Source organism: Chlamydotis macqueenii, chromosome 2 (genome assembly GCF_036417535.1).
Source record: "Chlamydotis macqueenii isolate bChlMac1 chromosome 2, bChlMac1.mat, whole genome shotgun sequence".
NCBI classification, from domain to species: domain Eukaryota; kingdom Metazoa; phylum Chordata; class Aves; order Otidiformes; family Otididae; genus Chlamydotis; species Chlamydotis macqueenii.
This window is the reverse complement of record NC_141557.1, coordinates 51,942,308-51,964,805: the sequence shown is the minus strand read 5'-3', so window position 1 is coordinate 51,964,805 and position 22,498 is coordinate 51,942,308. Positions and strand designations below refer to the sequence as shown.

Here is a 22,498-nt window from a genome sequence, read left to right as displayed (position 1 = left end):
TGCCCATAGGGAATGCAAGCAGGAAAAGCGAAACAGGGATTTTTAATTTTTTTTTTTTCACTGGTTGCATTTCATCTAAACCCCCCAAAAAATGTTACGAAGAAAAGACACCAGAACCTGATGGCCTTTTTTTTTTTTTTTTTCTTGGATTAATTCCAAAAGCCTAGAAAAGCTTTATCAGGCCTTACGGGCTATTGCCAGCTCCCTTTGATAGCTTCACGTCTTTCTACCCCTTGAAGAAATGAATGAATGAATGAATGAATGGCTGCTGTCATTTGAGTACAACATCAGGAGGATAACATCAGGACCAAAGGGTATGTTTCAGAATTGGCTTCTGTAGGAAGGAAACCAGCACTCATGAGTCAATTGTGACACTGCTGCCAGGATATTTTATTCTATTATGAGGAGTGCATGAGGCCTGGGTATGTAGGCCCAGTATCTGACAGCAAAGTAGTCTGAAATGAAGAAATACTATTTGCCTGCAATGGTGCATCCACGTGAGCTCCTGTGTTTAGAGCTCTGCATTCAGGAGAAACTGAATTGTTGGTAGGGAATTTTTCCTGCAAATGGTTGTGTACTGAGAGTAACTCCCTTGCTTCCATTTGGGTATTTCTATGCTACTTAGATAACTTCTAGCATTTTTTCCCCCGTTTTTCTTAATAAACAACAAAGTAAGAAACAGCAGCAGTATAGCTTTTGCAATCAGAAAATTCTTTGTTGTTGAAACAATAGGTTATCCCTAATATATTAAGAGATTTGGCTTTACTTAAGATTTTAATCCTCCTTAGCAATGCTTTTTAACACTATTCTTGACTTTAGGCTCATAGGACCTTGGATAGTAAACTTGGTGGGGCAAGGCTGTCTTTTGCTGTGTGTTTGTGCAAAATCTGGAACGGAGAAATGCAGGCACACGATTACGGCTCCCTGCTGCAAGGAGAATGCAAACAACTAAGTATAACAGTGAAAACTTTCAGTGAGATTATTCTTCTGACAGATGCTTACTGTAGTTTATAAAACATACTATATACCTCTAGCATACTATTCATTTTGAAAATATTAAAAAAATTAAGCCCTCTTATTACTGTAGCCTAGGATAAAAAGGCCACTTTTCATCTCTCATTTTATTTAATATGTTTAATGAAAACATATGAGATCATTGAGACTGTAGAAATAGTTTTGGCAGCATTTTCTTATTTAGTTGGATGGAGACCTGTCACTTGGATATAGAGTCTCTACACCTCTAATAATAACTTCTTTGCTCCCTGAAGAAGTGGTATTACCAGCTCAGAGTTGCATGCATTTTGCATTTCTAAAATTGCGTACCATATTCAACTCTTTTATCCTAAGAATTTGAATCTTCTATGGCTGTGCAAAGACAAAATTGGTGGGTATTTGTTACAAAAGATACAATTTGTTGTTCTAAAGTTTCACTTCTCATGTGCAATTTCACTTTTTCTGCCCTTGTTAACTTTTGAGAGTTACTGGGTTTTTTTTGTTGTTGTGGTTTTTCTTTTAAAATTAATTAATGATTTTAGAGGTTCACATGCTATGCTCCATTGATCTGGAGCCTACCAGAGAATGGAATCACAGCGCAGGCAACAGCAGTGCTAGTTCCCCTGAATATTGAATATCCAAAGCTATCATAGTTAATTGTGCATTTCTTGGAAAGGATATCAGGTATTACGGTTGAGGATTGCAGCCAATTTCAACTATTAGACTGGCTTGCAAAGGAAGTTAAAGGGAGGTTATAAGTTTATCAACGTTCTGGCTACTCTACCAATGCCCTGCAGGAGCCATACCTTTAGCAATTTGTTCGCCTGTGGACACCCCTAGTATGAGATACTTAATACCACTTTGGTCCCCTGCTGTAAGACTGAGTAGGGAGGGCCTTTGTGTGGGGCCTTGATGGGGCACTATAACTTGCAGCCTATCTTCGCATGCTCTAAGGCAAGCTTTCAGAGACAAGTGTGCAACCTATTACATGGATGGAGGGGGATGAGCTGGGAAGTTTATTATATATTTTCCTACTAAAATATTTTTCACCTTCATTTGAATAATCTAGTCCTGGTATCTACCAAAGACTGGTTATTAAAAAAGATGGTCTGGGGACATATTCAAGTCTTAACTTTTCCCTTTGCCTTTCTCACTTTCTCTCAGTCTCTTGGTGATGTGCTTCAGCTCTGAACCAGGAGGCTTGTTTCTTGTGGCTGGCATTACAGGTTCATCTCAACATTCATTCAATTTATGCCTTTGTATTTCAAGTAAAGGCAGGGATTTTGAAGGAGTGACATATAGGTGGTAAGGACAGTATTATCCAGTATCATCATGGTGCCAGCTTTGATTACTTCTGGTTATGCCTAAGAAAAGATCTCCATCTTTCCTTTGAGTTAACTCTTCCTACAAAGGTCTTAGTGCATATATTTCATACCCCTTGAATATCTGGCGTATATTGTTGTGTTCAGCAGTGCCTCAAATTTCAGATTTTCTTATTACCTTGGTTAATATAATTTTCCATTTATGTAAGAAGCTTTTAATGAACTGTCTTGTCATGTCAAAAATACTTTTGCAGTCAAACATCAGTTACCTAGACTTTTACAATCACAGAGAAGTTGTTTAAGACACTTGTATTAGAAAGTAGCATGAAACCTCCGTGGTGATATGTGGATGCACTTGTACCTTATGTGTGGACATTTTGTCCAGTGCAGCAAAGTAAAATGACACTAAAGATCAGCATGGAGGCTGCACACAACATTCACATGTAATGTTTCTCTGGAACAACATGACAAACAGTTTAGGACACTTAATACTGGAATAAGAATTCCTTTTGCTGTTTAACTTTGAAGGTTTAAGCTGTACTGATAATGAATGATTTTGTTGGTGTGAGGAAATTGTGTATAAATGGCAAGTAATTGTGTCACCATGCAATATCATTCATGACACCTCTTCTAACCATGAGAGGTCACAGTTCTCCAGCTGCCAGGCTTGGCAAGCACATCGAGTATCAGCTCAAGATAAAATGGCAGCTCTAACCATATGGCATTTTTGATCACAAGATTCTTATGGACCCTGCAGAGTGACATTTCCCCCCCCACCATATATATATATTTATGAAGCACAAGATATTTGGGAAGGTGAAATTCAGTTCCAGTGGGGTGCAGGGGGCAAAAACAGCACCGGGAGGAGCTGACTTCTTTGTTTCTGCCGCTATTTGCTCAGTGATTATGAGCTGCTTTGTATCATATGCCTGTGAACTCCCATAGCCATTTTACTCTGCTGCATTGTACGCCCTTTATACAGCCTCTGCGCCTCGCATCCCTTGGGTATTGTAATTGTGATGGCTCAGCTGCAAATAGGTTTGATTGTACTCAGTTACAGAGGAGCTGTTTAGAATTAGACTTAATAAGCATGGGAGATTTTGTATATATTTTCATGCTTCTGTGTTGACAAATGAAGACTGGGGTTACCCAATAGGAAGTTAAATTTTCTAGTAGCTGTGGCTTTACCATCATTAAGGCATGTGAAAATATATTTAATAATAGGTGTATGTTTGATTCACAGTTTTCTTATTTTGGCCAACAGATTTCATGCAAGGGAAATACGGCAGAATGTGCAAGTTATTGGTTTTTTTTTTGTTTGGGTTTTTGGTTTGGTTTTTTTTTTTTTGGTTGGGTTTGTTTTTTGTTTTTGTTTTTTTTTTGGCTAGAACTGGTATTTACTGTTAGCGTGCCTGGATACCTCCCTGAGGATTAATTTATCAAACATTAAATAAAACATGTCTTCTGACTGTTTTCTTTTTCCTAATGTTTATTTTCCATGCCAATAGACAAGTTACTTTTTAAAATAGAAAGTGGAGGGAAAGCGAGAAAAAGACTTAATAGGAGAAGAAAGATGCTGAAGAAATGAGGGATGAGGAGCCAGTCTATTGTGCACCAATCCATCACTTTCTCTTGGGAGAATACGGAAATGACTTGACTATAAAATTCTCATTAGCCTAAAATAAGCAAAAAAATATCTTCTGGAATAAAAATATCTTCTGAAATCTTATTAGACAATGTCAAATCGAGTAAGAATGGCTTGTTTTAAATGAACTCCTGAGGACACTGGTTGAGCTTCAGTACTACTAAACTGTCTCTTACAGTCAATTTCCCTGTCTTCATGACACTGTTCTGTGCTGGGATGTTCGAGGAACAACAGCAACAACAAAAAAAAGAGTCATTTAACAATGTCACTGGGTTTGGAAAGACAAATGTCTTCCTGATTGTCAACTTGTCCATATGCCAATAAGAAAACCTGCTATAATTTGCCTTTTTTGTTATTCCAGTGTGAGGATGCTGTTTGGGTATTAAATTGCTCTCTTTCAAATTAAATCAGCCAAAGATTGGTTTATTATGTTTGAAACTAAGGTACTCAAGTAAGGCATGCACAACATTGAAACAAAGTAGCTAAATTAGCAAATTGGAAGTGATTTAACTATTTTATCATCATTTTTTTTTTGTGCAGGAATGATTCAAGTCTAGTAGAGGATCATTTTGCCTTTATGAGGTGACTAGAAGGTAATTAGTTTCCACTGCATATACAACAATTGACCAACTTCAAAGTATTCAGTGGTTTGGTTTGATTCAGATAAGCAACTTTCAGCTTGCATGTTTATCCAGGACTTATCTGAACTCTTTGGGTTGAAGTAGGTAGCAGGAACAAAACCTACAGTTAACTGAAAGTTAATATTTTACATTAATAAAACACTAGCTATTTTTAAAGAAAGAAGCAGAAAAAAAATTAGGACACACTCCTTGACTGACATGAATCACCTTAGCTCCATTAAAATTGGTACAGACCACTGACAATTAACTTCCTTCCATATGTGGAATCCTAAAAGTTTTCCTTATAGGGTATATGTCATGGGATCAAATTTACCTATTAATATAAAATCTGTTACTTTTCATGTACTACTTAGAACATTCTTAGGCTTTTTGCATTCCTCTTTTTAAAACCTCCTCTGTAGCCATTTCTTTTATAGTTTTGTTTTAAGTATGTACTCAGGCAGAAGTAAGTGGATGGCATTTAAGTGATTGTGCTAGGCTCTGATCTTTCTTGATTTATTCTTTTCTCCTGCTCTCCCTTTCCAATGGCAGATGGAAACAGTAAGTTTATGTAATAATATTTCCAAAGGGAATTCAAATGGCTTTTAGGAACTTGAAGTATGTTCCACCATACTCAGTTGTAGAAATTGGCATCAGCAGCTCTGCTGATGCCTTTGGACAGGAGATATTTAGTGACTGCTACTTTTCAAGCCAAGTATAATGAACCTTTAACTATAGATGAGCTAGAATGGCTCAGCTGAGTTGGTGCACAGAAGTAGGTGTGTTTCAACTCAGTTGAATTTAGGTGAGGCTCATAAATTTCCATGCTATGAATAGGCAGGCTGGGAAAGTCCAAGTATATGTTTGCAAGTGTCAGCTGAGAGATTTGTACATTGAAAGTGAGGTTCAGAAAAATTAGCTGGTATGTGAGCTTTGTTTCCTTTTCCTTTTGAAGACTGAGCAGTGGGTGTAGGTCTGGGGCATACAGAGGGCAGTGTCAGGGCACACCCCTGGTCATGGACAGGTTAAAATCTCACCTGGAGATTGTAAAGCACCTCCTTTCTTGCCCCCTCTTCAGTTTGCCTGACTTTCAGCCTTCCACCGGCTCTCACCAAGCTTGCCTGTGTTACTGGCTAACTCTCCCCTTCCTTTGTGCTGTTTTCTTCAGCTGATGAAATCCAGCTTCCACTGTGCCTTGCATTGGTGCCTGCACGATGCTGCTCTGACTTCCCTTACTTGACCTGCTGGCCTGTGCCAAAGCTCAGGAGCGTTCTTGGTATCTCCAGTGCTTCTGTAGACTTTTCCATCCTGGTCTTCATTTCTAAATTTCCCTTTTGCTGACTGCAAGCTCTCCCTGCCATGATTACTTCTGGTGTGCCATCCCCCACGGCTGTCAGCACTATGTGTCAGTGACAGAAGTGGCTTGCGAGCCACTCGCCTCCACAGTGAGGTGGAGTTCGGCTCCCACCTCGCTGCTTTCCACAGGGACAACAGCCACCACTGCGGGGCGGAGGATTTTGTAGCATAGCTTGGAGATGCCCTTCAAGCGAGAGCAGTGGTGACTGCACGGACGCACCACCTTCATGCTTTCTTGGCCAGACTAAGCCTTGAACTGAAAATTTCTGTTCAGTGTGCACATCCGCACACGCAGATTAGCCCAGGCTCATTAGCCTTCTTACAGAGAAAACACTTTAAATTAAAGAACAAGAAAACATTTTAAATTAAATAACATAAGGTATTTTGCATTTGTTAGGAGTTTCCAACCTGGCCCTTGATTACACATGGTGCTGAAGACACCAGACTCACCTGGTAAAACACGCACATGGATATTTAACAACACAGCTTGTTCCATCAAGCACATGTATAAACTCTTTCTTGGACTGGGACCAGTATGCCAGTACGGCCAGAACTTCTGCAACTTGAGGACACTAAAACGCCTTGAATAGGCTCTGCTATTCATCAGGGTTTGCCATGGGCAGTCAGTGAGGCTGCGCCACAAGGTTAGCTTGGTGTTTCTCAGAATGGGACTTCAAAATGCATAAGAGGAGCATAAGGCTTCACATTCCTCTTTTCACATGTTGGCCTGCATGTGTGAGAGCTCGCACAGAACTGTATTTAATATGCTGAGAATCTGAACACTTTATTTTTCAAAAACGCTTCATAGGGGCTTTGCTATTTAAAAAATTGCAAGACTCAGATGTATGCTTTGTACCTTTCAATGTTTGTCAAAGATTAAATTATCACAGCCAGCCCTTAGACTGCTGATCAACTCTTTTAAAAACATACCTGTTTCAGCTGAGGTAAGTGAAACAGCCACGGCATCTGCAGAATTCTCCTGTGTTGCTCCGTACTTAGTCTGGAAAAATTTCTGAGTACTGCATATCCTGAAGTACAAGTCTTCAGTTGTTTAAGATCTTAACTGGAGGCAGTTAACACATTTTAAAATGATCTTTATAGATCAGATTTCCTTTAAATTTTAGGTTGAATTCAAAATGATTTTAAGTTCCTTAGCAGTTCAGAGCTGTGACCCTGAAGTTTTCTTAAAAACACTGGGGTCAATGATCTTCTGGTGTAGGATGGATAATTTGTCTTTATTTTCAGAAGAGTGTAAAAAGTAGCCCAAAGAAATTCAGGATGGTGTGCCCTGCACAGCAGAGAATGACTTAGAGGGAGGGTGTGGAAACAGAATGGCGTTGTGGGCATTGTTCGACTGATTTTAGTTTTGTGCTTGGTGACTCTATGTACATGCCTGTGTTTCAAAGTCTCTGGCAGGACTCCTGTTGGTTTTATGGAATAAAAATGCTTAAATGGAAAATGGGCATTTTTCCTGCAGAAAATGGGATACATGTTGCTTTTATTTTTTTTTTCAGGAACACTTTAGATTTCTAAAGACTTAATTTTTAATTGAAACAATTTTTCGTTAGTGAGCTAACTCTTTTAAAACAAGTACTTCATTTCCACTTAATATGTCTTTTCTAGTTTTGCTTTTCTGGTGAGTTATTTTATTCTTTTCTTTGTGTTCCTTTTTTTTTTTTTTTTTTTTTGGCGGAATACCAGAAAACACTGAAAGAGTGGGGAGGGAAACTAGTAGGAACAGGTAATAAAAAATGTGAAAATAATTCTTTTTTTTCCCAAAAAATTAAACTTCATTTTGCACCAAAAAAAAAAAAGCATGCCAAAATGTCTCCACTCAGATATTCACCACCCACACAGAACAGCCTGATGGCTTTTAGTTTATGTGCGTATTGATCTCTGTTGTCATGAAGTGAAAAGGTATGAAGGAGGGGCAGCTCTGCCGATGTCTGCATCCATGCCAAGCTGCGCTGGCTGACGAGCTGTTCCCGGGGGTTTCGGTTGATGGATGAGGATAGCCTGGCCAGGCTGGATGATGAACATTTACAGGTCTTACCCTCTCTCCTCCCTCTTCCTACTCCAGTGCATGAATGGCTGAGCAGTTCTTGAATGGACTGTGGAATAACAACCAACATCAATTTTTAGGTAAATTATCACTGATTTTGGTTGGTCTTGAACAGAGTTTGACCAGTCACGTACCAGGAGCAGATACCGGAGGGAAGGAGGTCGCTTCCAGCTCTCCCAGGTCATGATCCCTCTTGTCAGTCCCAGCACTCAGCTCTACCTCTTCTGTTAACGCAGGGTAGAGGATGGGGCACATTTAGGATGTTGCTCTGTGATCCTCATCAGCAGCCTGCCATGGGATCATTGCGTTCAGCTGAACTGATGTACTTCTGTCTCATCCTCTAGATTGCAGTTTTGGAGGAAATACGTACAACAGCTCTATGAAATGGCACCTCCCTAGCAATCCTTGTGTTACATACCAGTGCCAGGTAAGGATGTCATCAGCATCATGGTAATTGAGTCGCGAGCTTCTCTCATGAAATTCTGAGCCTTTTTTAATCCAATCCAAATAACCTGAAATATTTTATACCCAAAGCATAATATGGACTTTGCATTTAAAGCAGTTTAAATCCTCTCAGATATGGCCAGCTATAAGCCAACATTTAGAAGCACAGATTTTATATGACTTGATTATTGTGATACCCAACTACTGCTGAAGGAGAGGTGTGCACAAGTAATTATGTAGGGAATTTTAGCTTCTGTCTGTTAATTTTTTTGCCAATAATTTGATCCAGTTTTAATAATAACACTCAGGCAGCTACTAAGAATTGAAACTGTTCAAAAGAGGAAGGATGAATGAGTATGAAGAGCTTCTACAAATACAAGAAAAGGGTTTCAAGATTTTTCTCTTTTTCTGTGATACTTCTACTCTACAGAGACCCATGTTTTTAAAGACAAGTGTGCTGAGAAGAATGAAGTTGGAGCAGCAGTATTCTGTATTCTTGCACTTTACAAAAAGATACTCATAGCTTGAATTTAGATTCTCTGACCACTACCAGCTACATGAAATGAGCAATTCTTTATTGCCTATTTCAGTGTCTAAATGCAAAACTAGGTGATCCTATTTACCCTAGACCCACACATTTGAAAAACAGATGTCCCTTGCCTCCAAATGCAAAGCTGCAAGCAGCAAAATAAGTAGCAATCTTTTTGTGCACAGAGCCTCACAGCCAGATTTGTTCAGGAGGACTCTTGACTTCGAGAACAAGAAGTACAGGAAATGTTAATTTACTAATACTTATCAGGCGAAGCATCAAAGATAAGCGTCTCCCCTCTACAGAACAAGATGCTTTTATCTGCTTTCTAAGTCTTTTTTTCCTCTGAGAGGAGAGGGAGGAGAATGCCTTGTGTCTGGCCTGTTTTCACCAGGGCTGCATGGCAGATTACTGAGGCTAAGGATTCCTGATAAAGCAGGATTCCTTTTCCTAAGAAGGTACTTGGTTTCTTACCTGGTGCATTTTAAGGCAAATCCTGTGTCTGGAGTCAGGGAGACTCAAGTGGATCTTCTGGCTGTGGATTAACCTGAATCCTGATACCAGGCAGCAGGTTTTGAAATCCAGTGCTCTGCAGCATGTGCCACGCTTTAATTGTACAGCTAGTAATTGTGGATTTTTTGCTTGTTAAAGCAACCACAATGCTAACAATGAATATGTCTGATCTGCTTCTTTTTCAGGAAGGAGTGATAGTAGAGTCGGAGGTACAGTGTGTTGTCCATTGCAAAAACCCTTTGAAACTCATGGGAATGTGTTGTCCTGTGTGTCCAGGTGAGATCTCATGGGAAGATGCTGTTCCACATGTGCAACTGTATTTCTAATGATAACCATCATTACCTGAGAGGTTGCCTCTAAGTTCTCCGTTACACTTGACAAGTTACTAAAATGCAGGCCAGTGGCTCGCAATGCACTAAATGACACAAGAAGAGCATGCTTATTATTTTTTAGTAGAGGACATGCAGACTTGGGGATGCATAGACAATAGCCTGTGGTAGAACACTGGAACAGGTTGCCCAGAGAGGTGGTTGATGCCCCATCCCTGGAAACGTTCAAGGCCAGGTTGGATGGGGCTCTGAGCAACCTGATCTAGTCGAAGATGTCCCTGCTTCTTGCAGGGGGGTTGGACTAGATGACCTTTGAAGGTCCCTTCCAACCCTAAACATTCTATGATTCTATATGTATTGATGTCATTTTTTCAGAGGGTCTGTCAGCTGAGTTTGCCTGGCTGATGACTAGGATTTTGTTAGAAGTGGAAGTATAAGAGTAATCCTTTAAAAGGAGACTCACTTTTTGAAGGGCAGTGGGAACGGATTGAGTTTGTGAAGCACAGTGGCCAATTAACAAGGTTTTGTAGGCTAATTTGATTTTAACAGAGGATTTGTAGGTAAGCACTGCCCCAGTTGTGATATAATGGGTTTATTATATTCTAATTTGTTATAATTTCTGCCAACATCTATTATGAACTCAGGGAATAAGTATAAGTAGTAAAAAGCAATCAGCTTAGAAAAGTGCTTCAAAGCCAGGAAGACATGATTTGGCCTTAACTTCACTGGTGCAAATTTATCTGCTATAGAAGGATGCTTTCTTTCCTCCAAAAGATGTTCTGGCATTCTCAAGGCCTTTGTAAAGGCTTCTGAAGTTATTTGTATCAGATAGGATACAAATATGCTTTTCATATTGTCCTATGGTGGGATGTGTTATAGGGAAAAGGCAACGTGCTGTAATGAGCTAAACTTACTCAAATGCTGTATTCCAGGTTGTATATTTGAAGGGAGACATTACAATGAAGGAGAAGAATTTAGGCCTGAAGGAAATAAATGTACCAAGTGCTCTTGTATTGTAAGTATTTGCCTTTTGGCATTGTATCTCCCTGTATGAACTTCAAAAGGCATGTTATTGTTGCCAAAACAAAGCAAAAAATATAAGGAATTCGACAGTATTCTGCATTCTTCTTGGAGTTCAAGTTTCTACTGAAGATTTTACTGCAGTAATACATTATATCACTCCTATTCTCTGTTTATCATCTTTTTTTTTGTGACCTCACACTGTGCACAGATAGAGAAGGATATTTGGCAGAGGCTAGATGTGTTAATTTTTTTTTTTTTTTTTGTGATGGGATCATGCAGGAGGAGACAGAAAGCTATTGAGGTTTCATCTATTGATCAACATTTATTAGATGTTTCCTTATCTTTCACAAGGATTCCTATAAGCTGTATGTGGCAAGGACCTTTGCTCTGAATTACTGAGTGAAAGGATGAGGGTAGCCTCCCTAGGCTGTCCCAGGTGAATTTTGGCTTGACGCTTAATGAAAAGGTCATATCCTGGATTTTATCCTCGACTAGCAACAATATAGAGAGGAAGTAATAATTGCATCCTTTGGGTAATGAGCACAGGCTTCTCTCTCACTTCCATTAAGTTAAAAGATAATGCTGTATGAGTTTGGGCAGATAACTTTGACTTCATTGGTGTGATGTGTGAGACCAGTAAAATGCAAAGTTCAAATAACTGCTTTTATTGCAACTGATGGGCTAGTTATCAGCAGAAAATGCAAGGCCAGGAAACTTTACATGCCACTAGAATTCCAAGAGTTTTGTCAGTACCAGACACATCTCTCCTGCATCATGAAAATAAAATACAGAAGGGAGAAGAGAAGGATAGAATTAAAAAAAATAATACGTATTTATAAATAGACACACACACTCACACACATTTAATAAAGCTGCTGCAGAGAACATGGACTGTTTTTCAGGAAAAAAATCCTGATAATCTGCAAAATTAATTTACACTAAATTAATACACATCACTGCTACTGTGGAGAATTAGGCTGCTTGGGTGTGTTTTTTTTTTCTTTTGCATTAAGTTTTAATCCTGTAATAACGAAAATATGCCATCACATGTCATGGTGATATACACCCTGGGCTCCTGCTCTGCTGAATGCCTCATATCCCAGTCTGAGGAACATTGCTCCCTCTGTACTCGATGGGTCCCCCTCTCACTTTGGCTTCAGCTGTAAAGCAGCAGCTTTATACTCTGGCTTTCCTAAGTCGTGTTCCTCAGAGGAAGGCAGGTCTGAATGGTTTAGAAGTCTATGGAGACATGCTTGAGTCTTTACAGGCTGTGCTTTGCTCTTTCCTAAGTACTGTACAGATATTTCCTGTTGCCCAGTTGTTGGCATGCCAATATCTCCTTGATCAACTTTCCTTTGTTCTCTAAATAGCAAAAGCAACTGTGCTGGGAAGAGCATATTTGTGTGTATGTGTATCTGGGAGAGAAAAGATAAAGAAATACAGGGTATATAGGGTCAGACCCTAAGGTCTTTCCTTGACAGTTACCAGTCCCAGGTACGTTAGAGAAGGAAACACATCAGCTACTGGTAGAGATTTAAAGCCTCAAGCAAGAGACTTAACAATCCCTCTGAGAAAGGTGGTCTGATAGTTTTGGATGTTTTTGACATCTGTGTAAAATCTCCAGCTCTAATTCTGAATCTTACTGACAGCAAAAGAAATGCCACCCGTGTGTAAGCCGCACCTGACCTTTTTTCCCTCTCTTTGCAGTGCCTTTTCTTACTGCATCTTGCCCGTTTCCTTCAGAATTGGGGCCCATGCTAATTCCTATGCAATTTAAATTGGAAGCAAATAACGAGAAGATACTCAGGGCTGTGATAGTGGTTTGCTGCCTGCTTTACATCCCATTCCCTTTGGGGAATGGATCCCCAGTGAATCTCTTATCTAAGCAGTTGGTGGATGTCTTCTTTAGAGATACCTATCTAGTCAGGCAATGTGATGGCAACAGGCTTGTGTGTGATATGCTGTAACTTGTGCAGGCCTTAATAGATGAAAGGTGGCTCCTCACCTCGTATTAGATTTTTCTGGGATTTGAGGTTGTAACTATTTGTGGAAACGTGGCAGAGGAAGTGGCATAAATTACTGTCAAGAGGGGGTGGTGGTGGTGTAAGGATTCAAGATATCTTCACTTCAGGGTGAATTCTGCATTTTACTTGGGAGTAAGCTTTTCTAACTGGATTATTCTGGACTCCATAGGCCATCACTGTCCCGGGGGAAGCTCAGACTGGGACTGCAGGCAGCGCTGAACAGGAAGAAAGTAAGGAGGGATGGCTGGGGTTTGTTTTCCCAGGGAGACGCAGGGCTGCCCTACACTCACTAAATGTATTAAAATGAGGAATTACTTACAAAAAAGAAATTTTACAGTTGCAAAATTATGCATTCAAAAGTTAGCAGGCTTGGACTGTGAAGCCCCCATCTTTGGAATGCTCTTTGGTATTTCAAGGTTGTGGTATCTTCAGCTCAAAGCGATGCCTAGTAGATATTACTGAGCTCCTAAAGAATGTGAAATGGTTGTTAAGATTTTTTGTTGTTGTTGTTTCTGCTTGTGCAAATGAGGACAAAGCAGGGACCTTAGAAGTTGGGAATCCTTGTCTCAGCAGAGCACTGACTGACCGTGGGGCTTCCTTTTGTGCTCCTCGTCCCCGAAGGGTAGGGAAAGCAACGTCATGGCTACGCATGGGTGATTCACTCAGTCCTTACCCACCCCATGCTCAACTTGTTAATAGGGTTTCTGTTTAATGCCACTTATGGTTCTAGTTATTGTCTACTGAAAACCAGACCAAACCCACCAAACTCATTTCATGTAGGTAACCGAAACAACCCATTAGCTAATAACTTTTGGTTTGCTACCGAGCCAGGCCATGCTTGCAGTGGTGAGGCGGAGATGAAAGGCCCTGTATTCCATTACCACTCTCCTGAGCGAGCTGTTCCTTGGGGCGACTAAGATTTCTTGCTGAAAATGAAAATGTATCACCTCTCACTCAATGCATATTGCCTGTCAGGAGTGAATGAGCTGGCTTTTAATGACTTGGTTTCTCTGGGGAGAGGCATTTGTGTAGGAAAGGTGGATGGGATAATAGGGATCTCCTCGCACCCCAGCTGAATCCCAGCTCTCTCGCAATAATTCAGCTGTCTGGCCTTTCCTGCTTTTCGTGATAGGCCAGCGGCCTGTTCTAGAGAAACCTTGGATGTTTTCCCTACCATAAGCACCTACTTAAATGAAGGACTGGCTGCTTTAATCAAGTTTTATTTCTCAGATACTACTTTTATGAGGTCGAGAGTGTGTTTCTGCTTGCACAGTGAGAGCACTTGGCTTACATATTTCCTTTCCTACAGCCTGCATTAAAATACTCAGACTGTGATTATCTTAAATGTTTTCATTTTCTCTTTTGATGTAGCATGTTTGGTAAAAAAAAAAAAAAAAAAAAATGGTGAAGGGGAGAGAAGAGAGAGCCAGGGAGGGAGGAGAGGAGGTTTGGCAGGAAAGTGACCTTGCGTGAGAGCAGTAACCATGGAGAAGCTTATATTTACACGGTAGTATCCGAACTCATAACTAGCCCCTTCTGACTCACACCGCTGTTTCCCAGACCGTGGATGCTGCGCATTTCGGCATGCAAGGCATGTAGCGGTACGAGGTACCACCATGCTGAGAGCGCACAGGACAATGGAGATGCCGCAGCCCAAGCCTTGTCTTCCTCCACACCCCCGTGGGGAGAAGGGGAACGGTCCTGCTCCGGAAACAGTTGGAGGCTGGATTATGGCATTGCTGGGATAGCCGAGAGTTGGGAATGGGAAGGGTTATGCTGTTTGTCTGTCCTGCAGGGAGGCATGTTGTGGGAACAACTGTTGGCAAGGTCGATGGTGTGTTTGCTCCCCAAGCAGCATCATTTTGCAAAAGCAATGCTCGCCTCTTAGCTGCTCTTCCAAAATGATTTGAAGAGAGCAAAACCCAAATGGCTGGAAGTAGAGCACAGGGATATGGGGGCCTTGGAGACCTGAATTTAAAAGCAGCCTCTGCTCAACCTCCTTTGCATCCTTAGGGGCTTTTACACCACTGCTCAGGCATGCTCAAAGGGACTTGAGACGCACACAGCTCCTGGTCTGCAGGTGTACTTGTGGGTTTGTGCAGGAAATGTCCTGTCACTTATGTTCCTGAGTGCTAGGGTACAAAACCTGCATAATGAAAGTTTTGCACAAAGAAAAGGAAATCGCACCAAGAAAATCTGTTTCTAAATCAATGAATAACAGGCGTTGTGACTGTGATAAGTAATGAGAAACTACATATGTTAGTGCTTTGGGCACTGATGATGGAATTCATCTTGTCTAGCTCCAGCCATTCAGAAGTAATGTGTCTGGTCTGAACTACTTATCTGGGCTCCTCTTCAGTTAATGCAGAGAGAGAGAGGTGGGATGGATTACTCTCTGCAGATGCCTATCTTCCTCCACCAACTACAGGGAGAGCCTACCTGGCCCCCTGGTCTCTGAGATGGCTGAAGATAGCTGAGATGGATCCCACCCCTGCAGTCAGTTGGGTGATAAAGCACCCTGATAGTGCTTTAGCAGCTTGGCTTTAACAGATACTGGGAGCTGCTGAAATACGTTCCCACCACAACAGACTGAGGGGGAGGTCCTCCAGTCCACTGGGAAACTCAGGGGAACGCCCAATTAAATGTATCCTCAGTGAAGGCTGGTAGCAGAAGCCATGTCCAAATTCAAATGTCCACCCTCAGTGCAGTGCCAAATGCTGACCTTCCCAAATTTCCATTTACTCCAACTGCTGCTTTGATACAGCTCCAGACACCAGCAGACACTCTCTGCCACCACTTCAGGGGCTAAGAAATGGAGACAAAGAGCTGTAGTCAGGGGTGGAAAAGCAAAGAGTTGGTCTTTTGGTAGGAGGAGTGTTCACTTTCTCGAAGTTACTGACATAAGTAGAAGCAATTGGCTTATGGGTGGATGCAAATGGAGAGCAGTAAGCGTTCAGAAATGAGATATGGAGACATGCTTGCATGTCTCCTTGGGAACCCCCCCTTAAGTTTGTCTGCAGATTTTTTGCAAGGCTAGAAAGTTTGATTTTCTGACTAGCCTAATAAAAACACAATCTTCCAGGTAGGTGGAGAAGTATGGCTGTGCAGGTAGGTGTGGAAGAGCAAGGCCCTGGTATGTGCTGAACTTCAGCAACAAAAATAATGCGGCATAGAGACATAGACAGTGTCCTGTTATTTATTCTTTCTTTATCTGATTTTCTTCAAACTTCAAAAAGTATACCCACTGCCATGGGGCACATTCCATATGCCATGTCTGAAATACTAAATGCCTTTAATTTTGGAAATATCAAAGTTAAAAAAACAGTTTGGACATTTAAATTAAAACATGGTTTAGAAGGCAATGTGAGGGTTTTTTTTTTCTTTTCCCTCATTGACATGCATAGCCATTTTTAATCATTCTTTTTGATTTCCTTCAAAAAATGCAAGCATTATCTCAAAAAATGTGTCTGAAAAAAAGTTTAAAGTAATTTTAATAAAAGTAATAATGTTTCAAATTAATCACTATTTTTCCAAAATACACGTAAACTCTGGAATAACAATGCAAGTGGGATAATTCAGTGTAATTATTAAGCATAAATGGTTCATGTTCATAAGCAGTTCAAATCTCAGACTTTAGAAAGCATCCTTCTTGTGGCAAGGTCTCATTTGCTCCCTCTGTGGATATTTGAATTTTGTCCTACATCTCTCCTACCTGCAGAGCTTCCTAGCTCACCTAGTCTGAGTGTTCCCAGCTCAGGCAGCAGAAACCCTTTGTCATGTTTTTAATTTTGGTGAGGGAGAGTGTTTTTCTGTGCAGTGAGAGACTGTGCCCCATTTGGGTACATTTCCGAGAGCAGAGGTATTGAGTAGCTTCCTGCAGATCTAGATGCCTCTTTAAGGATCATGAGCCCAGAACACTCTTCAGTTTTGGGCCCCTCAGTACAAGAAGGACATTGAGTTGCTGGAGCATGTCCAGAGAAGGGCAACAAGGCTGGTGAGGGGTCTGGAGCACAAGCCTTATGAGGAGCAGCTGAGGGAACTGGGATTGTTTAGTCTAGAGAAAAGGAGGACGAGGGGAGACCTTGTTGCTCTCTACAGCTACCCGAAAGGAGGTTGTAGGGAGGCGGGTCTTGGTCTCTTCTCCCAAATAACTTGTGTTAGGATGAGAGGAAATGGCCTCAAGTTGTGGCAGGGGAAGTTTAGATTGGAAAAAATTATTTACTGAAAGAGTGGTCAGGCACTGGAACAGGCTGCCCAGGGAAGTGGTGGAGTCAACATCCCTGGAGGTGTTCAAAGGACGTGTAGACATGTCACTTCAGGACATGGTTTAGTGGACATGGTGGTGTTAGGTTGATGGTTGGACTTGATGATCTTGGAGCTCTTTTCCAACCTTAAAGATTCTATGATTCTCATATCCCTTCCTTCCTCAGAGCCTTTTGTTTGCCCCTGCTCCCCTTCAGTATTCAGTTCAAATTTACCTTCCATGCTTCGGCATGATCCCTGCTCCTCTGACTGTGCAGTCAGAGGGGTCTACCTCTACCTGTTCTTCCTTTTTCTCCATCGTTTCATATTGGTAGTACTACCCAGTTGTTATTATTTCTGAGATGGCATCTATGGCCACCAGTCAAAGATGAGTGCCCATTGTGCTTTATATCATAAGGACATGTATTCCTGTCCCCAGAGAAGAGAGTGTGAAGAAAGATAAAAGTGTGATTTGGGAGATTTCTGTGGGGAATTTTTCCTGATGGAAAAGGAGGGTGGAAACGCTGAGGAATTGGAGGAAGGAGCTCTGTCTTTATAAGGCTTCTGTTTAGACAGAGACTGTATTTCCAGTTTGATGATCCAAGATGGTATTGTGATAATGAATGAATGAAGTGATACTAGAAGACATGAAAGATTTAAAACTTCCTGGGTACCTGAAGGGCCTAAGTGAATACTGATTAGCAACACCCTCCAACTGTGCATTGCATGAACAACCTTTTACACTGCAGAGAAAAAGTATCCAGGACTTCTTGCCATTTAAAGAAAATGAATGCACAAAATGGGATGGATTTTGCACTCCTAAAGCATATAAAGAAAAAAAAAAGCAGGTTGACCACTTTTAAATTATGATAATAAAGGCTTATACCTCGAGTGTAGGTTGCTGTCATTCTTGAGAGCAAATGAACAGAGCTTATGCTGTCAGGTGTCTGTCCCCTGTCTTGTTAAACTTTTCCTAATTAACAGGCTGAGAGTGATTGTTCTTATTGACAAAGAAGAATTAAGTACACAGAGCTTTAACAATAAAGAAGAGCTGTTAACAGGCAGCCTCTGATGAGGGGACTATTTTTTTCAGTAGCATTGGGCTGCAAAGACTGCTATAACTCACTCCTTGCAAAGGCTGGGAACTATCTTGGAGGGAAAACAAAGCAGTAAGATGGCAGAAAACACAGAGCCTAGTTAAAGCAGGCAAAACAAACAAACAAACAAACAAAAATAGAACCTGCTGGCCAGCAGGGGATGAAAGGGTTGCATGTTGTTTCAGAAGTGCCCGGAGAAGACAAAGGTTTTATGTGAGATGGCTGTAGCACTTCTTGTAAGTGGCTTCAAATGGGAATGCGTGTGGCATATTGTGGGAACGCTTGTGTGCAGAATTGATTTGGGTCTAAAAGACCCAAAGTTGTGGTAGGAAGCAGTAAAAGCAATAGCTTGTCAATTAACAGGGCCTTTGTTTGCCAAACATTTTATGAAGAGTCCAAGACCCTTCTGGCTGGTGTTAAAATGAAGGAAAGGCTGAGAAGAGCAGGAGTGCTTTGGCTTTCATGTTTGTCACCCTTTCAGTTTAAATAAACTTGGTTTATTGGGGTTTGTTATTGGATAACAATAGTTAATGATTTTAAACTTGCACACAGCCCTCCATGTCCTGAGACAAGATGTCTTAGTATACACAATACTGCTCAATTAATTTACACAAGAGGGCTTAATTAACTGCGTAACACCTACTTGTTTTCCTTTGTCTGATTTTCACAAGTAAAAAAAGATAAAAAATTAAAGATTGGAGGCAATCCATTGTTACATGTGGGGCTTTGGGTTTTAGGTTTTTCCCCTCTCAAATCTGACCTCTGCAACAATTAATATAGTTTAAATAAATGTGCTGTAGCCATTGACTTTGTTCATATTTAATGTCTTTTGTAGAAGATGTGAAGTGAAACTTGGGATCATTAAGTTTGAATTGCTGTTGAGATCTAGTGTGACTGTCAAATTCCATTTTGACTTGCTATTAGTCTGCTTAAATTCTCCTTGCTCCTTCCACTGCATCCTACAGCATTGCTTTTGTTTTCTGCCCTGGTAGCATTTTGTGTTGATAAGGCAGCAAATTTCCAACCCTCATGATAAACTATTCTCCAGCTGGGATATGTGATAAATTAACATTTCTTACAACAAACCAGTCATATAGAACGACTCCTTGGATTCCATCAACTTTTAAAATGCTAATGAACATATTTATACTTTTGTTGCCTTATTTAATGATAAGAGAAACACATTGGATAGTCAAGGGGAGGAAAATGATACCCAGCAAATTATTTTCAGGATTGTGACAGGCTGTAACTTTTTTATAAAAAACTCATCCTCTTAGACTGAGAGCAAGATATGCAGAATAATTAATTGGCTGTCAAAACAAACACGGGAAACAGAAAAGAAAAAAGTTCTTGGAGACATGACAGTGATTTACTCATTCTGCCTTTAACCTGTCAGAAATAAAATTTGACTAGCAGCCAAACTATCATAACATCTTTGGCACTCTGCAGTGGGTACATCAATCTGAAGGAAAGGTGCAGAAATCCTTGCGGGCAACTTGGGGTTAGAGTCAGCAGTGGGACGTAAGCCTCCAGATTCCATTGTAGGTGCTTGAATATGAATAGTGAGTCCTTAAAAATGCCTTCTAACTCTAATGATAGAAATTGCCTGGATGTCTTAACTTTCTTCCAGGAAGTTGCACTCCCACAGTACCTAAACTTCTGTCCCAAACATGACTAGAACACCATTAAACTTGACAATCCAAAGCTTCATTGAAAACCCAGAAGGTTTTCAGCTCTCTGCCAGAAGCTTTGTAACAAAGTATTGAGATTTTCTACAGAAAGCAGATGTGTGGGGTTTTTTTTGTTTTGGGGATTTTTTTTTGTTGTTTTTGTTTTAAACTGGATTTTAGGAGCATTACTCAATATTTTGTTCTAAAATCATTGAAATGGAAATTTCTTTATCGCCCCTACTCGGGTGTCAGAGCGAATGCAATTGAAAGTGCAAAGTCCAGATTTCCAGCAGGCTTAGATCTGATGTTTAAGGCATCTAAGCCCAAAAGGATTTGAGCAGCTTGCATGCTTTGTGTGGTTCCTTTTGCCCTTTTTTCTTTTCTTTCTCCAGAACATAGCACCAGAACTTTTCTGAGAGTAGGACAGAAGCTAATGTGCCCATGCCAACAGTATCTTTCTTCACAGGAAAAAACAGACCTGGCCTCAGCACTGAGAGCATAACAATGAGGAGAGTCTTGTTCCTTTTACCATCCTCTGCCTTGCAGCCACATTTTCAACATGCTGAACAAAAATTTGAAAACGTGAAAATAATTAATTCCAAGCAGTCTCAGGATTTCGTGCTTTTCAGTGGTCAGTCTGTTCTCTGCCCCCTCTCTAGTTGCAACATAACTTTCCTTCTCCTGAATGCAGCTAAATAGCAATTTTTCCTAGCATCTCAGTTGCTGATGCACTATTTATTCTTTCAGCAGCCAGCTGAACTGACCTACTGTCTGTCTTTTGAGGTCAGCTTTTTTTTTAATTCCCCAAGGTTCCTGCAATTATCATTCCTCCCCATCTAGGTTTTTTAGTGCTGCACTTAAGCAAGTATGGGTATGTAGATGTCTGGGACCATGTGTGGAGGGAAAATCATATGTTTATTGTATCTTCTACTATCCACTGCTCTTTGTAGTTGACATGCACATGTAAAATCTCTTATCAGTAGTACTTGCACAGCATCTGCTACTATGACTTTGTCTTTTTGACTGTGAACCTGATTCGAACACAGTGAGCATTTTATAAAGTAGCTAAATGGGACTAGAACCCATAAAAGTCGACACCTGGTGGAAACCAAGCCAGAGAGGCATTTTCTTTCCCCGTGGTGTTGTTACATTCCTCGTGGTCAGCAGTAATAGCTCTGCCTCCTAAAGTACGGGCTGTGGGGTTTTACGCCTTGTTCAAATGGCCATCGCTTGAAGCTTTAGCGTTTATGGTGTTTGGAGGACACATTCTTGTTTTCTGAGTATTCAGCGCAGCAGAGGTAACAGCAAGCAATATAAAATGAGGAGCAAGTTACAGGCTAATTTGAGGGCCAAGGGGGATGGAGGGAGAACAAACATGCTTGTACATCAACAGAAATATGGTCAACCTGTGTAGCACATTTGCTATTGTTCCCCTGAAACTGTTTTTGCAGTATTTCTCTGAGTCACACAAGAGGCTAACAAGGAAACTATTAATACATCTAATGATTAACAGTACTTTTTGCAGTTTTCATAATGAGTGCCTGTGTTTCTATTTCTAAATACCTTATCTGTCTGCCTCTCATTGCTGTCAGTCTCTGGGAAATCCTTTATCTTGGACTTTCTTCAAACTTACAGAAAGACAACGTGGCAAAGTTCCCAAAGTAGACTTGAATTTCAAAAGATGGGGACAAGCTTTTTAGTACGGCCTGTAGTGATACAAATGCTAATGGTTTTAAACGAAAAGAGGGAAGATTTAGACTAGATGTGTGTCGTAGTTCAGCCCCGATCGGGACCAGACTACGCAGTCTCTCTCCCGCTCCCCCCACCCTCTGAGAGAACAGGGGGAGATGATATAAGAAAAACGGCTCAAGGTTTGAGATAAGGACGGGGAGAAATCCTTAAAGTTACCGTCACGGGCAAAACAGACTCGACTTGGGGAAAACTATTCATTTATTTTCTAAAATTAGCAGGAGAATGAGACAGGGAACAAGATAACCTCCCCCCACCCCTCCCTCTTCCCGGGCTTAACATTATCTCTACTACCTTCCCCTCCCGAGCGGCACGGGGCGGGAAAAGGGAATGGGGGTCGCGGTCAGTTCATCACGCGTTGTTTTACGCCGCTGTATCATCGTCAGGGGAAGAACTCCTCGCATTCCTCCTCTGCTCCAGCGTGGGGTCCCTCCCACGGGCCACAGTCCTTTGTGAAACTGCTCCGGCGTGGGTCATCTCTTCCACGGGGTGCAGTCCCTCTAGAACAGCTGTCCCAGCGGGCCCTCCACGGGCCACAGCCTCCTTCAGGCCTCCACCTGCTCTGGCGTGGGGTCCTCCACGGGCTGCAGGTGGATCTCTGCCCCTCCGTGGACCTCCATGGGCTGCAGGGGGACAACCCGCTCCACCATGGTCTTCACCACGAGTTGCAGAGGAATCTTGGCCAGGAGCCATATTACTCCTCCCCCTCCTTCTGAACTGACCTTGGCATCTGCAGCCGTTCCTCACAACAGGCTGGCAGACGTCTCTCAGGATCCTTTTTACGTCTTATTCACTTCTCATCTCCTCTCCACTTCTTGCAGCCGGGCCGGGCCGAGTTGGGCCCAGTCGGCTGCCCGGCGGGAGGCCAGAGGGTGAGGCC

At 41.4% G+C, this 22,498-nt stretch overlaps 1 protein-coding gene across 4 annotated transcripts in view; it reads left to right on the top strand.

The window, feature by feature from the left end:
- The window catches only part of BMPER (BMP binding endothelial regulator), a 153,666-nt gene that overhangs the window by 28,171 nt on the left and 102,997 nt on the right, over nt 1-22,498 (top strand). For 3 of the 4 annotated variants that reach the window (XM_086742977.1, XM_086742976.1, XM_086742975.1), the window contains exons 4-6: nt 8,343-8,425; nt 9,670-9,760; nt 10,746-10,828. In XM_086742977.1, coding sequence (XP_086599103.1) covers nt 8,343-8,425; nt 9,670-9,760; nt 10,746-10,828 — 257 coding nt within the window. Of the gene's footprint in view, nt 1-8,016; nt 8,079-8,342; nt 8,426-9,669; nt 9,761-10,745; nt 10,829-22,498 lie in introns of all 4 variants that reach the window. The other variant, XM_086742978.1, reaches the window with a different exon arrangement.